The sequence below is a fragment of the Leptosomus discolor genome, chromosome 9 (assembly GCF_034619465.1).
Source record: "Leptosomus discolor isolate bLepDis1 chromosome 9, bLepDis1.hap2, whole genome shotgun sequence".
Taxonomy (NCBI): Eukaryota; Metazoa; Chordata; class Aves; order Leptosomiformes; family Leptosomidae; genus Leptosomus; species Leptosomus discolor.
Genome location: NC_141399.1, coordinates 42,867,371 through 42,884,227, shown reverse-complemented (window position 1 = coordinate 42,884,227; position 16,857 = coordinate 42,867,371). Strand labels below are relative to the sequence as shown.

The following is a 16,857-nucleotide window of genomic DNA, read 5'->3' as shown; positions in this document are numbered from 1 at the left end:
TATACACTTCAGCATGAAGCCAGCTATCGCTGTTTGTAATACAGGATGGTACCAAGCTTACTCCTGTTCAGGGAAGAAATGTAAATCACTTTTATACTCTGAGACTGCCACCAGACGATGCTTCAAAAGCCCTTTTGCAGCAGCCTGCTGATGCACGCAACGAAGTATCACTCACAGCTTAGAAAAAAAAAAAAGAAAGAAAGAAAACCCAGAGGGTTTTAGTTCCCGGCCCGTAGCCATACCCCTAGATTTTCACACTTTCTGTGCCGTACACGTTGTAGCCTTCTCTGTACGTAGCGTAATTCTGGGTGCTGGTGGTGGGAGCAGGTTTGAAGTTCTGCGTGTTCTTGGTGAGTTTCATTCGCTTGGACTCGGCCCGAGACTTGTAGCAGAACTCGATCAGTGCCACCATCATGGCCAGCCCGAGGCCTCCGACAAGGATATAGAAAACCCCGGCAACATTGCTCAGGCTCAGAGCGCTCGTCTTGTCCTAAGAGAAACGAGCCACGCCGTTAGTTTTGCTGTGAGGAGCAGACAGACAGACAGACAAAGGCTACTTTGCACTTAGTCCTAGCTGGAGTAACTACACTCATGGCGTTTAGTGTCCCACTCATGGATCAGTGCTGGCCCCCCCCATCCCCGGCAGCCCGGGGCTGCGCAGCAGTGACTGCTCTGTCTCCCACCCTTTGGCGGGTGAAACCCTGGCTGACTCCAAGGCGATGAGATTTTTTTTTGGCCGCTGACTTCCCCAGGCCTTTGGTGTCCCAGAGCAAACCTGTCTACGGCCTTTCCTCTGGTGGGAAAGGCACCTTGGGAAAGCCCTGACAGGGCTGTGTAAAACAGCAGGTTTTACAGAAGGACATTATAAAACTAGAAAAAGAAAACCCCAAACCACTACACCCTTGGTTTTGGTGAATGTAGACAGAATTAGTGAGATGCTGCTAAACTTATCTACCTTTTCTTCAACAGTTAGGGAAAAAAAACACCCTAGGAAGATGGTCAGTTACTTTAAGGTCCAGCGGCAGAGCCCTAAGCTAAACTAGCACCTTCAGTGACTGAGGGAGAGTGAGTTACGGAGTAAAACCAGTCATTGTAATACAAAAAATGCTGGCCAGGGCCCTTCAATACATGTCAGATGGGGGAAGAGGCTTGCGTTTTTAAACAGAGGATTCCGTAAGCAGATTAAATAGAGCTGCAACCCTTTTGCTGCTGCGTGGGCTGGCCGGCTGCGTGCAAGAATCGATGCTGGCAGGCATGGCCCCTGGCTGGGCTGCCATGCCACGCCACCCCACGCCAGCTCAGCTGGATGGGCAGACGCCAGAGCAACCTGCAGCAAGGGGCTGTGCCCAGGGAAGACATTTGCTGACGGTGCTCGGTTTATGAGTATCTCCAGGGACAGCAAAACTTGCACAGAGTCAGACTCAAGTATGATCTACCTTCTAAGTGTCTGTGCATTTCACAGGCAGTTTGGACAGATGCGTTCGTAGCAAACAGCCTGCCATTTAAACTAAAGATCTTACTGATTTACACCTCTTTTCAATTACAGCTTCCTTCCGCAGCTGCTGTGCATTCAGATGTCCCATGATCCCAAATTTTTCTCATACAACAGCTATAGGGTTGTGCCCTAAGCAACTTCCAGTCCAGCTGAAATCGATGAATTTTTATTATTGGCTTTGATGGAATTTGAAATTATCCTCCAACACTGAGAGGGTGCTTCCAAATTATAGTTTTCTGTTTGAATGATTATAGAGAGCACTTCCAAAGGCACCAGGGGAGTTAGGCACTCGACTGTGACTGATTTCAGCTGGAGCTGGATTTCTCCTCCTCTTGGTGCCTTTGAAAATGTCCTTTACTCCAACAAGCCCAGCATTTCTACAGTGTTTTTCTCTGCAATGGCTCTATAAGCAGTCAAATAAAAAAATCCTCTGTGTTTTATTTTAACTGAATGGTGTAAATAAATATTACCTGCAATTTAAATGTGCAGGTACCAGGTTGATCACCTGTCACCTCAGGGGTGGGACCTCTACAGAGGTCCTGCACAAGGGGCTGCTGGAGGCTGGCTGGCCCTGCAGCATGGCTGGTGTGGGACAGGGCAGTATAGCAGCAAAATGGTTCAAAGCAGAATAAAAACCCCAATATACAATATTTATGTAATGAGTTACCAATAGTATTTCTAGATTTTTTTTTTAAAAATCAAACCAATTTCAAACTGAAATGGGATACAGGGCAGGAAGGGCTTTTTTTTTCTTTCTCATGGGTCTGTCTTGAAATTGTCCGCCTTTAGCAAGCATGTGACTGTTTCCCAAACTGACATGTAGAGAATCTAAGAAGTCACAATTTTGAAACAAAAATGTGTTTTTTCAATAAAACGAAAAATAAGAAAAGATGCTGGCCTGAATAATACACATTGACTGTGCTGAAACTTGCACATTTAAACGAAGATACCAGCTTGGGAGACTTTGGGGGCTTCTCTGTCCACGTTTTTCTAGCCGAATACTCAAATAGGAAACCATACTTACAACTACAGTCTGCTACTGCATAAAAGAAAAATGCTGTCACGTTCAGAGACTTAATTATTTTTTCTATTCTTTTCTTTCAACCTTCAAAATGTAAATATCAACTTTTGAAAGCCATTCTTTGTATAAACAAACAGTGGGTCAAAATGTGATTGCTAATCAGTACAAAAAGACCTTCAGCGACTGACCTTACTTCCGGAGTCCTTGGCTCCACATTCACCCTTATCGTACCACCATTTGTTTTTCAGCTTGTCTAAGATGCCTTGTTCACTGAGTTTCAATACTGCAAGGTTTACAGGAGTTCTTCACGTGGGAAATAACATAAATAACATTATATTATGTTATTTTATGTTATTCAATCTTTAAACTACTTTAAAACTATACAAAGCGATAAAGCAGGGTTCCTGGCCACAAAGTATTTACACTGCAGGCAACTGGATCATCCCCTTAAGTTAATGCTAGAGCAACGCTATATTACCAGGTCCTGCCCATATCGCTTTGAGTAATCGGCACTCACTGTTAAATGAAGGTAGTAGAAACAAAGCAAGTCCAATTTCCCAGTTTGACACAGTCACAGGCGTTCACAGTAGCTTTACGGCTTACGGTGGGTTTGATCTAGCAGGACCCCTCGTATTGCACTAACAGACAGCAAGCCCCGCCGACCAGCAGTTGGGGCTTCTCACACCAAACCAGCGCGGGCAGCTCCAGGCCCCCCGGCAGCCCCCGCACCCGGGCTGTGTGTGCGTGTGCACTTCTGCAAGGCAAAAAAAACCCCAGGGTGGATGCGGCGGAGGGAGATTTTGGCAGCCGTCATGGCCGCGGCTTTCCCCGCCGGCGGGGGTTTCTCCAGCTCCACGCGGCTCGGAGACACCGCATGGGCGGCTGCTCTGCCCTGGAGCTGCTGCATCCTGACCTCCGCCGGGCCGGGGGACTGCAGCAGAAAATAAGCAAACGCAGACCTTTATGAGACAAATTAGTGAACGCGGAAACGCTGGCTGAAAGCGCCCAGGGTGGGAGATGTTGGCAGGATGGAGGGAGCTGCTGACTCTGGTGCTGCTTACGAGCTGCCAAGCCCAGGGGGATCTGAGCTCGCCTGTCCCTTCCCTGCGGGAAAGCGGCGCCTGAGGAGCCCTCGGTTGGGTTTTGTCATTTCCATCTCCTCCTTGTGTGATGTCTTGGGGTTTTTCCTGCCCGTTTCCATGAGACAGGCTCCCTGCGTTAGGGACAGCTTCGGTTCCTGCTCCTGCTTGAGCAGCTTTGATCCCCACTCCATGGCCGTGCAGGGCAGCTGGTGGGGAGGAAAGGGATGGGTCCTTATCCCCAGTGATGCCGTGCCCCTTTGCATGGGCTAACACCAGGCAGGCACACACACACACGGCTGCCCTGCAACACGCCCCGCTGTGCATCCATCCACGCCTGCTGTCAGCGGAGGAGATGCAGCAGCTCAGCCCACGTCTGCCCCGGTGCCAGCCTCACCTCTCGCTGCTTCCTGCCTTTCTCCCACCCCTGCCCAAAACGCATGACTCTCTGCAGAGACCAAGAGACTCGGGAGAAAGAGCAGCACGACCTATACAGAACACCTTAATCACAAACTTAATGACACGGCGGCATTTAGGGAAACGTCGACAGGCTGGGAGGGCTCACAGGAGCGGCTGAGCCCCGCCATGCCTGGGCCGGGGGATACTGGAAGAAGCAGCTGGTGAAGAAAAGCCCCATCCACCTGCCAAGAAGGTGCCTCTGAGATGGCCGTGAGACCTGCTGGCAGCTGACGTTGAAAAGCAATGCCCTCGGAGGTGCTACGTGCCCTTCGGATGAGACCAGGCATGAGGTGCCACCCTGGGGGTTGGCAGCCCAAAGAGAGGGGGACAGGCTGTGCTTGGCCAAGCCCAGACAGGTTGTTGGATACCATGAGAAGAATGAGCACGTTCAAGAGCTCCTGAGCTGACTGCCCCACAGGCTGCACCAGCGTGACCCAGCGGGGTGCTACTGAGGCCTAGAGGGAGGGCAAAAGCAGGGAAAAGCCATCCAGGTGGGAAGAACTGCTGGTCCCTCATCCCTGCGGCAGCGATGCTGGCACTGCCTGCACCGGCAGAGCTTCCCGGCTGGCCAGGCAGAGGCAGCATCACTCCTCCTGACCTGCACAGGGCTTGGTTTGACACCAGCCAAGATTTCATTTTTGTAAAATGGCAATATTTAAGCAGCAGCTGTAATCTAATTAAGTATCAGCCGGGGAAGGCTGTATGCACTCAGCCGGACACAGCCGGCGGGCGGCGGTGAGAAGCCACACGAGACAGACCGTGTGTGCTGGCTCGGCTCTGGCAGCAGGCACAGAGCCCCGCCACCAGGAGCCGGTGGCATCGCAAAAAGGCAGCTGTATCGCAGCTACGTCTGCATCCACCTATAGGTAGGGCTATAAAATATCAACTGGATCAAAGTACACTCCACCCACACTGCAAACGTCCTGGTGCTGCGGGTAACGCGCCTGACCCGTTGGTTTACGCTGACAGGGACCAACAAGGTCGTGGCCAAGCCACCCCCATGGACCCTCCTGCGGGTGTTGAGACGAGGTCCCCGTTGACAACCGGGCAAATACACTACAAGAAGCCATGTACGACTGCAGTGCATGTCAGTGGAAGCGGAGTGCCTTTACCGACCCAGAACAAGCCCCAGCAGAGAGAGTGGCGTGGATTATTGCTTAGAGAACAGTGCTCTCATTTTAAATTTCATTTAAAAACTATCCAATTTGGAGAGATTTTATGCAATACATCTCTCCGCTTTGAAAAGCACTGTGCAGCTGAGAATACACGAACAATAGGGAGAAGGTTATAAACACCTTTTCTCCTATCTGCATATTTTATTGTGCAAATTTCTACCCTCCCCCCAGTCCTATTCCAAACACTATTTTTAATTTGCATGCCTTTATAAACCCCATATGGAGTACAGAGAATTTGCATAACATCCAATACATTATAGATTAGCTTTCACAACATTATACAGTATTGGGAAATGAGGAGGCTTAACATGCTAATTAGGGTGCTTTATTTTTTTTTTCAAAGCCAAGATTGCAGTTAATTGCGCACACGCAACTGCCAAAAAAAAAAAAAAAGAAAAAAAAAAAGAGTAGTAAACTAGAATTATCTTAACTAAACAGATGGGAATTTGCCTAAACTGGGGTTTTCACTGCAGTTTGTCATGGCCCTATTTGTCAGGTGAGGTGCTGCAATACCTCAGCCCAGGTAGGAAAGTGGTGATTTGCTCCGTCCGTCTGTCCCGGTACGAGGAGCAGAGCAGGACGGGCAGACAAGGGCCGAGGAGCTGTCACGGTGCCGGGGTGCTCCCGGGCTGGGGGCTGTAATCCATCCTGCCTGGCATGGGGCTGACGGCGGGCGGCTGGCACAAGATGGGCAGGTCACGTAAGGAGGGACTGAAGGAGGCAAGTCTGCCATGAAGCAGTAGCTCGTGCTTGTCCTCCCCTACCTGAGCCCATCCCATCTCCCCAGCACGCAGACGGCCTGGAGGATTCCCTGAGCAAGCTCCCGGCCTCCCTCACTCCCCTGTTTTGCTGGCTGGGGCACTAGGATGAACCGTATGTACCCGAGCAAAAAAGCCCTCACAACGTGCTAGAAAAGGCACTAATTTGTGGAGCACAAAAGGCAGCTTGTCTGATCAAAGTCCTAAAGAACAATTCTGTCTGCTTTCCAGGAAACTGAGCCCGAGACCTCTTAACGTGTGAGCTGCTGCCCGTGCAGCAGGATTTGAGTGACCTGATGATGGGAGAAGGTTTGACGTCTCTGCAGCCCCCGCTCCAGCCCTTCACCCACGGGGATGCAACATGAGCTGGTGCAAGATGGACTCCTCAGTCCCAAATTCCTAAGATAAGTCAATATGTTGAAAAGTGAGCCTGGCTGCTGATACATTCTCCGACTGCTTGTCTCTGAGTAGCTGTTTAGCCTTGTTCAATTGAATAGTCAGAGTCAGGCACAGCTTTGGCCGAGATCCTGATGGATGGGCAGAAGGGCATGTCTGGATCGTGGTATTTTTCTCGCCGAGCGCTCAGCAGTGTACATTGAATCTGAATTCTCCGTACTGTGCCTCTGTTCGCAACTCAGCCCATCCCAAAAAAAGGTCCTTGGGGAGCGCCAGCACCCTGCCCACGCCGGCAGGGCGAAGGCTACCAAGTTGTGAGGTGTTTTATTCGCTGTTACAGAGGGAAGCGTAGGGCTCTGCTGGGAGTGAGGGCTGTTGGCTGCAGGAAGGGGATTTTTCATAGCTTGCCCTGGCACTGTTTGTTTGAGGTTTTTTTTCTTTTTTTCATTGCCTTAGAGGCAGAGGAACAGAGACACTAAATGACTTGCCCAGGTTTCACGGGAAGGCTGTGTCCCAGCTGCCCACCTGCCTCCTCGGCCAGCTGCGTCTCCCCAAAAACAGCTCAGAGGGTTACTTGCTCAATTTCTTGGTCTCTGTCTCAAAATACTTCAATTTCCTCATCTTTTCCCTGGGATAATTTTGTGCTTTCCAGCTGCTTTTTTAATTAGGTTGCTGTTGTTGGGCTGTACGGGATATCCTATGAGGTCTTCGGCCCTTTCCCGAGTGGCTTCAGCTGTTTTTCTTCTGCCCTTAATTTATGACGGGATTCTTTTTCATCTCCTCCCCGTGTGGTTTCCAGCCCAGCTCTCTAGTAGTTTGTTTGCTTTTATCAAAGTAAAATGTTCAGAGGTTTGAGAGCTTGTGCTCTTTTGTTGCGCTCTGTATGCCCAAGAAAATGAGCTGAGGCAATTACGATTGGGATGGCAGCACTTCGGATATCATAAGACGGTATTGTTGGGCAGAAACTTCCAGTGTTTTTCTTCCTCACCATAATGGCAGGATTTTTTTGTTTGCTTGCTTTTGCTTTTCATCCAGATGTAGCAGGTTTGCTTGATCTAGGTTTAACCACATGAAGTTGGAACTGTTGGACAGCTTCACCAAACGCTGCTAAGGTTTTTTTTTGCTGACATCTACAAATGATGGGAAGACTTGAGTCTAGAGAAATGGTACCAGGAGCCTCATACTGAGCAGTGTTGCCCCCAATGGCAAATTAAGCAATTTGCTACGGTTGATTTATTTAAGAGAGGCACGACGTTAAGAAGATCGGTGCCCGTCTAGTTTCATAGGCTTCACTGTATCAGAGTCTGCTGCAAACATGGTTTTACAGCTGGGACAGAGGTGGGTTTTATCGATGTTTCAGCAGTTTGGTTTCTCTGCTCCCCTGTCAGATGACCCTGCTTGGGTGCTGCCAGCATCACCTTCCCCTTTCAGCCATCAGGTACTGATAGAACACAAGTGGTGCCAGTTTTTTTCCAAATGCATTGTGCCACCATCTCAGAAGGGAACCTCCTCCTCTTCACTTTGGCCCTGGGGCCTCCTCCCTGCTGCCTTTCAGTTCCTCTTGGCTCAGGACAGCAGCCCCAAAAGTCCTGCTGCACCCCTCGGGGCTGGTGGCCCCAGGCGACAGGACGATGCTGACAGAGTGAACTGGGTTTTGAAAAATGGTGCGCATCCACTCATTGAAATCTCACCCCTGAACTCCCCAAAGCTTCGGGTTCAGTTTAAAAATCCTGGCCACCTCTCCCTCCAAATTCAGGAATTGCTACAGCACTTCTTTGTTATGAAGGTGATCTTGCACAAACACAGCATCGCTTCCAGGCTGAGTATGTTCCCCACGCTGACGCGTGAGATCATTCCCCAGAAGAAAGAGCTGCTATATGCTCTTTGCAGAGCATTTGTTATGTTTCTATTTCACTATTACCCATTTTCCATCCACGCCATTACTATGGAAAAGAGGGAACACGACGATGCAGAGGCCAGCTGCTCTCTCTTCTTACTTCTCTTCAAGACACCCTCACCCTGTCTGAGGGATTTCTTGCCCTGCCTCCTCTCCCCATGGCACCAGTTTCAGGTTAGTTGAAGTAATTTTTATCTCCATTGAGAAAACTGATGGCATTACGATATTTATCTCTGGCCAGAACGAGTTTGAAGTAGAAGAAAAGCAGATTAATCATCAAAGAAATAGTTCTTTATCAGTCCCAAATGCCAGAAGGTATAACTCCTGCCCCTCTCAAATTATAAATCGTAACAGGTTTTTAGTTTGATTAGTGACCTTTTAGGTTCATTTCAATGATTTCACCTACACCTATATAAAGTAGATAACTCCAAATCAGATTATTTTTATCTAGTGCTGTCACTCTAGCATCTACTGGCTTAAGAAAGAGACCCAGCAGGCTGAAGTCCCACATACAACTGCAAAAGCTGGCCAGGTTGCTCTTCTGGCAATCTGATTCCAGTTACTGGCCACCGTGTTTACGTGTCGGTGCTGCCAACAGGACCCTTCCCTGAATGAACCTGGACTGTGGAGAAAAGTCTGAGCAGCTTCTTGGAAAAGTGCTGTTAACTTCTGAAAAGAACATCCTGACCTTGCCAGGAAAGGGCTGTATTCCAGGAACGGGCAATGGGATGTACTGTAGCTAGTGGCTTTGTAGCCAGTGTTTGGGTCGGTTCTCACAAGTTGCAGCAGGAGATAGAAGAGGTGGTGACCACTACAGGTGAGATTTAGGAGCAAAAGTCACTTTGGGACTCAAAAATCTCACCCAATAATCTGTAGACTTCCATCAGCTGCGTGTAACTGGTGTTTGAATGGCCTAACGTCTCAGCAACGCTGTAGTTATGTTTATTACTTGCATTCAATAAAGATTTAAGTGGTGATTGGAACAGCTTTGGATAATTCACATCCCATTCTACGCGCTAATTGATGTAATATAAATGTTATACCCAAACCCGATCATTGCCAAGGAGAGCAAATGAACATGGCAGAGAGCACACTGTTCCCTCAAACCAGATGAACCACCACTCAGAATTAATTCAGAATTTCTAGATTCAATCTTTCAGAAAAGGGAGCTGCAAAGAAAATGTGCAACAAGTAAAGGCTCTTTGAAGCACTTAAAGGGCTTCCTCGGAGTTGTGTAGGATGGGGCGGGCAGTGCGCGGGTTGCACTGAATCTCCCCGGCAGTGGGGCTGCCTGAGGACTGACCTGGCACCTTTTGCCACCTGGGTTTTACAAACTGCACATGCTCCTGTAGAAGCAGCTGTTCTCTTATGTTACGTAGAACAGTGTACAGGGCACAGCATGGCATTTTCTCAGCACTGTTGCTTGCAGCATCTTCAGAGTCCAAATGCAGCTTTTTTGGGAGGGTGAAGAAATCACCCATGAGCTTGAAGAAGACCAGAATGACCTTAGCAGTGAGAGCTTCTCTCTAGTCTTAAAAACGTCCTTTCTCCACTCGTGCCCAGGGCTGAGGCTCAGGACAGCAGAGAACAAGCTGCAGAAGAGCTGATCAGCATCCCAGCCCGGGCAGGGATGCCTGGCTGGCTCGGGAGGATGCCAGCCGCCGGGCAAGAGCTCCAACCACCGCAGCTCCATTGCTCTTATGAACGGTCCTCGTGCAGGAGGGCTCGGTGGCTCCTGCGGTGCTACACAGGCAGGACGTCTGTGTTCCCAGTGGCGCCAGGGAGGGATGTGCGTCATCTCACCCAGGGACAAAGAGTTCATCAGTGATGAAGCTAAGAAATTTAAGGCCAGCGGCAACAGGGATCCTTCTCACAAGGTGGACAGATGCTGGCTCCAAACGCACGGTGAACAGGGCCAACAGGAGCCTCATCCATTGCTAACAGGTCTGGCTAGAAGACCAGAGATGACTTCCCCACGTACCTATTACCACACCTGCCACAACGTGAAATCCTGCGTGGTCACTTAACGTGCATTCCTGCGTGGTCACTTAACGTGCCCTTTTTCATCTTTTCCCAGCAGCACCACGTCAGATGCCAAATAATTCTGGTTGGAGAAGGGCCGTGGAAATGCACTAGGGATGCGGTATTTACGGCAAAGCTGTCTGCGTTTTAATGTACCCTGGCATTGGCCGTTTGGGTACATCAGGGGAGGCCAAATCAGAGCGCCAAAGACACCCCTGGGCTCCGGCTGTGTCACACCGCATGGGCGCAGAACAGCTGTAAATCTGGTCTAATATCTGGCTAGGCCAGGTTTATTGCTGATTTGTGAGACCAGAGCAACAAAAAGCTCCAGGAGGTTTCTGGCAAACCCAGCCCTCTGAAGACTGCACGATTAATGAAGTGTGACGTCCTCCCTCCGAGTCAGCGTGCAGCCCGCGCCGAGCCGTGCAGTCAGACCGAGAGCCGCATCCCCCGCAAAGGGCTCTTCACCCTCCCGTCCAAATCCTGGTGACGTGGCGGTACCAGGTCTTGGTTAGGACATTATAAAGTGTTTTTTGACTCGTTTTATTTTTAATCCCTGTTATTTTTACTAATCCCTTTAATTTAGGAATCTGACATATTTAGAGCACTCTCGCTTCTGCAGCAGGAATTGTTTTTCTCTTGTTTCTTTTGACCAAACTGTCCTTGCTGGCTGGAGCATCCCTGGGATTGCTGACATCAGCACAACCCAATCAACAACGTTGTAATGTCAGAAAGTTTAGGCAGCAAATGCTTGGGTTTCTAAAATCCACCTCGTCAGAGGAAAGGCAGGTGGACTAAGGCATGCACAAACAAGCATTTTCTTATCTCAAAATGCTTCCTAAAAATCCTCTGGGGTAAAACTACTGAAAACACTGAATTTATTGTCCATTGTCATCCAGTGATATTGTTGGCATCACTGGCAAACCTCCACTAACTTCAGGGGAAGCAGAGCGGGAAGCTTGTTGGAGACATTTGGACAGTGTCACCTCTACCATGCTCTGAGAGGTAAATATCTGAAGAGGACAGGGAGGACGACCCCTAACAACTGCACTGTTCCTTTGCACCAAGATTCCAGCCCTACACATCCAGCACCACAGAAAAACCCCTCGAAGCCACACGCCACGCCGGATCACCAGCCCTCCCCGCTCAGCTCCGACGGGAGGAAGGGGAGTTGATGCTAAAGGGGCCTCTAGTCCTGCTCGCTGTAGCTGAGCGGGCCAGCAGGCAAGCGGCTCACTGTCGTGTCCCTGAGCTGACCCGTGCGGCTGCACAGCAGCACAGGGCACTGACGAATGCAGAAATCAAGCCTGGGCACTCTGCTTAATTTGACAGGATACCATAAAAATCTCAGTAACAACCATCTTGGTATCATTAAAATATAAAGATAGAAACAATCCAAGAAGAGATACCAAATCCAGCATTATTCTCTAGAGGGCATTGCTTGTGGTTAAAGACCCATCTAAATGAAATAAGGCACTTTATTCCCCCAAGCTCTATAAATCCCAGCCTGATCTGTAACTATTGAATGGACTTTTTGTCAGATCTTGTTACTGAAATAACTTCTGACTAGATACAAAACCTGCGGGTGAATGCATTGTCCAAGTGCTCTGCTTTTTCTGAGATCAGATCTATCTGCCTGTCATAATTTACCAATTTAGCAATGTCTCCGTGCCACAACGTCATGTTTTGCTACACACCCATGCGTGAGGGATGGGGAAGGTTTCTGATAGAAACGGGCTCATTATTAAAACCCACTATGTTTGTTTAAAGACTACAGTTACCTGGTACTTCAGGTAGGAGTGAATAGAGCCCTGAAAATATGGGCATAAAAACATTCGGTCACTCACTATTCCTATTTGTTACCTTCTGTCTCTAAAAGTGATCTATATTTCTCACGGAACATTTAATATTCACAGAAAAAGCACCAGGCATTTCTTCTCTAAGAAATGAACACTTGGTTGCTCTTTGCTACCATTTCAGACCTGCACCACTTTTTCCCTGCCCTGTGTTACCAGCAGCTGTACATCCACAAGATTTAACATGTGAGTGACTGAAATGCTTTATGGATGGGCAGAGGAAGGGACAAAAGCAAAAGCCATCTAGTTTGAAAAGACAAAGAGCTTTCAAAATTAGAAGATTAAAATTCGGCACCTCAAGCCCCATATATCCCCCAGCCGCCTACGAAATACACTGCATGCTGACGGCTGGGACAGTGCTCCGAGGCATTGGCACAGCGACAAATCCCCCGGCAGAAGGATGTTGTTTTTCCTCAATAGCAGAGCCAGAAGTGGTTCCCTTTGCTCAAGGTGCCGAGGCAGCGGGTGCCGGTGAGCAGCGCCCTGGGACTGCAGCTCCCCGGCTGCCAGCGCTGGCCGTGGGCTCATCCGTGGCTGTCACCGACAGCTGGGCTGGGACCCTCCTTCAGGCCGTCCCTGCATATTTTGCCTCTTTTTGCTGGGCTGGGCCCCTCCTTCAGGCCGTCCCTGCACATTTTGCCTCTTTTTGCCTTTTGGTACTGAACGGTGTCACGGCATGACAAAAATCTTCTCTATGAAATCGCACACAAAGTAGCCTTCAAAGTTTGTTTATGCTGTGGTACGGCCAGCAACGGAGCCAGCAACTGTGGGAGACGCAGACAGGCGGTGGCTTCTCCTGCCGTACGGACACGGCGTCTCAGCCTGCGAGGGCTGCTTCTGTCCCAAGGGCACTCCCGTCCCCTGCACAGGCACGGCGGCTTTCAGTTCTGCTCGGACGGCAAACGCTTGGCAAAGGTGCTGAACACGGGTTTTGCAACGGCCTTTTGAACACTGTGCAAACGGGCTACCAGGAGATGGGTTTTTTTCGTTACTGCTGAGTATTTAGTAGCCGCAACAGTTCTTCATAACAGAACTTTGTCCTACTCTTCAGTACTCTGTTTTTCCATAAATAGTGTTGCTTTGGTCAGTTCAAGGTTTCTTGTCTTTTTTTTTTTTAGAGGCAGGTTGGAGCAACCACTGTGTCCTTGTGGAATCTGTGGTTTTTTCCTTGTAGCCACTAGGTAAGCATTCTAAATTCAGGTGTTTTAACTGATGCCTTGTTTGCTCCAATGCAGAAGACATACACAGATGCACGATGCCGTTGTGACACCTACACACCCTCCGAATACACCTGCACGGAGCCAGATGTGTTACCAGCTGAGCCTGCGAGTTCCTCCACTCTTTGCAGAGAGTTTGCAGCCTGTGTTTGGCAGCAGCAACTGTCTCTAGGTAAGTATATTTATATGTTTCATAAATGTAGCTCAAACAAATTAAACTCTGTACTAACAGGATCATAATTTAATAGAAGTGCCAAGTGCTAATGCAATAATACAGGCCTATTGGATTAGGAAACGCAAGCCATAACAAGTCACTGTAGTTCATTTACAGCAGTGCCTGAGACCTGAGGTACAGACGGGGCGAGGGGGCGGGAGGAAGAGCTACCTGAACAGGGAGGCAGAATAAGGGAGGGCAGATGCTTAATGTCCTGCTCAAACCTACAACACCTGGAGCAGCAACGTGGATCTTTCCTGTCATTGCCTGGATCCATTCTAACCTGGATGGATAGGAGCAAGAGACTGAACTTACCTTGCATGCAGGCTATCCCCTCACCTTCTCTTTCTCTTGCCTCTAGACACATCCGTTTTCCCCCCATCTTCTATGACTTATTTTCCTCTTGGGGCAGCTGCTTCTGCGACTCCTGCTCTCGGGCTCCTCTGCAGGCTGCAGGTAGGTGCTGCTTAGTCCAAAGGCTACACAAGACATTCAAAGAACAGCTACGTCGCTTGTATGAAGCTAGAGGTGTCCGACCCATGATTACAGTGCTGGCGAGCACAGAGAAATCCACCAGAGCAGCACAAGTCCCTGTGTCCACGTGAGCTCAATGCTGAAACATTAGAATTACTTTGAAGAAGAAGAAGAAAGGCATTTACTTTTCCTTTTGTATGTTAAGTGACAGCAGTTACCATTAAAGAGGATACAGCCAAGCCCGGACCCCCAGGGAGATGTTCAAGGGAGGGCCCTGCTCCTCCTGCTTGGAGCCCAACTTCGAGCTGCTGGTTTTCCTTCTTCCTTTTCCAGTCCCAAGCTCTGCCTTGGCTTTTCCCATACTGATGCTTACAATGCAGGACAAATGACTCATGCAAGCGATTTATGGACATTAACTGTTAGGCACCACAGGTATTATCAAAATAAGTGCATGAGTCACAAGTCTTTCTCTAAGATTTCTTGCGGCCATAAAGGCAGGACGCAGTGTCCCTGCACGAGGCCTGGCTCTGCCATGGTTAACACTGCACAAGCACGTTTCCTTGCACACTCAGGTCCAGCAAAGCTAGCCCCCACGATGCTAAAGGTTATACAGGCAAAACAAACCAGTTCCCAGTTCTTAGATGCCAGCCCTGACTCCATCAGCTTCTTCCCAGCTTGGGCAAAACCAGCTCGTCCCAAATTCTCATTCTCAGTCTTCTAGTTACATTCCCAGGAAAACATCCTCAAACAGCCTGCACAACAGCACAGACATTTCTGCTAACCAGAGCAGGCTCTCTGCCCTTCTTGGCAGTGCTCTAAGTGAGATGCTCCGATGAACTCCTAGAGCACTAAGACTTCATTATTGGCACAAAACATACAGATATTATTTCCTAGTATGCTATAAAGTAATAGCTGTCAATTAAACAAATATTCTGATGTCTTCCTTTTAAAGTATTATTTTGCTTTGTCACTAATTTGCACAATACAATAATTTTATATTACTTTCCTAGCTCTGAGCACAAATTAGCTCTGTGCTACTATCGCTGGCTCTGACTGGCCATTTTATCTTTTTCCAGCTCATAACCCAGGCCTATAGAATGGGTGGCAAGTAAATTCACGCCGATGAACATAATTTCAAACAAATTGCTCAAATAAATTGTGGTGCATCTTTTTGAGATAGCCATTTCCCCAAATGTTCTCTTTAAAGACAACGCATTTGGCAGTGGTGCTCTTTAGATGTCAGGTATCATCTAAAATAATGCATAACAGATTTCTTCTAAAAATATGCCACTTAAAAAAATTACACCGCAAATGCTAACGGCTGTGCTGAAAATATATCAAAGCAAAATAGCACAGAGAAAGGGGGGAACAAATCCCATCTGCTAATGGCCACACTCACAGCTCAGAAGGGCTTGGGAATGTGATGCTTTACGGAGCATGGCTCTGGGGGCAGAACTCAACTAGCACGCCGGAAAAGTAATCCTACGATTAAAAAGAAACAACTGAAAAATGAAGTAGTGTTACATCACATGTCATTTCACAGATGTACTCCAAAAGAGCTAGCAGCCTAAAAAAGAATATATTAAAGAAATTAAGTCAAATAATTAGCAAGGAATCTTGGCATGTGAAGTTGGCGAGATGTGGCATTCAAACATTCTCCTTCTGTGTTCGTTGTCATTAAACGTTACCGTGAAGGTATAATACAAGAAATGTATCAACAGCAGGACTACAGAAATTTATCTTAGCAGAAAATTGTTCCTATGCAACTGAATAATTAGTTTCACTTAAGTCACTCAGCCTGCTACCATCGTCTGCATCCCCTTTTGTCTATGTCTTGTTAAATTCCTATTCAGCCATCACTCAGCTCCGAGATGATAGGATTGCACAATAAACAAAATAATTAGTTTCCAAACTCATAATACACTGTAACATATTTCCTGGAATATGTTTTTTTTTTTTTTTATAACTGCTATTTTGCATTCTCTCACGATTGAGAACTCAGCTCACATGTATAAGAGAACTTGAAGACGGTCTAATTTTGCCATGAATCCAACAGATGAAACTAAATTCACGCTCATTTAGGAGAGCTAAGTGAACAAATTTTGATGCACATACCAGAATGTCTGCACCAGCCAAGTCAGCCCACACGTATCGACATGCATCACAGACAAATTATGTATAGATGGAGCATGTTCCCCTTTAGACTTCCTAAATAAGGACCACTACTGAAATGGGGAAACGCCCTTTGCCAGGGCAGTACCGACAGCCAAGGTACTGCGGGGCAGACTGGCACCCTCTGCTCCACACCAGCGCTGGCATATACTGGTAGCACTGAAAATGAGACATACGTCAGCTGAGGCCTTTAAAACCATCTCATTAAAACAGCACAATCTTTTTAGTCTTAAATTATAAGAGGACCCCAGGAGCAGGGGATGCTCACAGGACTAACCTTACAGTCTGTGCAACCGCATGGATTACAAAACCTGCAGAAAGTCAATCGAACAACTTTTCTCTTTCCCGCGGTAAGACTCAAAATCCTTGTGAAATTTGAAGGTGTTTTTTTTTTTTTCCCCAATGGTGATGAAGATAAGATAACAAGAGGTGAACTCACGACTCAGAATCATTCCTCTCCAAGCACAGGCGAACCGCATGCTAGACCGCAGGGAGGATGAGCATGGCAGGGCGTTTTCTGCGTGACTGGGTCTTTTGTGGTACAAGGACGGGCACCGGCACAAGCAAACAGGCTGCGTACTTACCTCTGGCTTTCAGTGCAAGCTAGAATATCAGACCGCAC

The 16,857-nt window shown here is 48.1% G+C and overlaps 1 protein-coding gene across 5 annotated transcripts in view; it reads right to left on the bottom strand.

Moving 5' to 3' along the window:
- Positions 1–244: 244 nt before the first annotated feature.
- The window catches only part of GRIA3 (glutamate ionotropic receptor AMPA type subunit 3), a 153,850-nt gene continuing 137,237 nt past the window's right edge, over positions 245–16,857 (bottom strand). For 3 of the 5 annotated variants that reach the window (XM_086470459.1, XM_086470462.1, XM_086470463.1), the window contains one exon: positions 245–490. In XM_086470459.1, the coding sequence (XP_086326585.1) occupies positions 245–490 (246 nt within the window). Of the gene's footprint in view, positions 491–2,704; positions 2,820–16,857 lie in introns of all 5 variants that reach the window. The other 2 variants (XM_086470458.1, XM_086470461.1) reach the window with 1 other exon arrangement.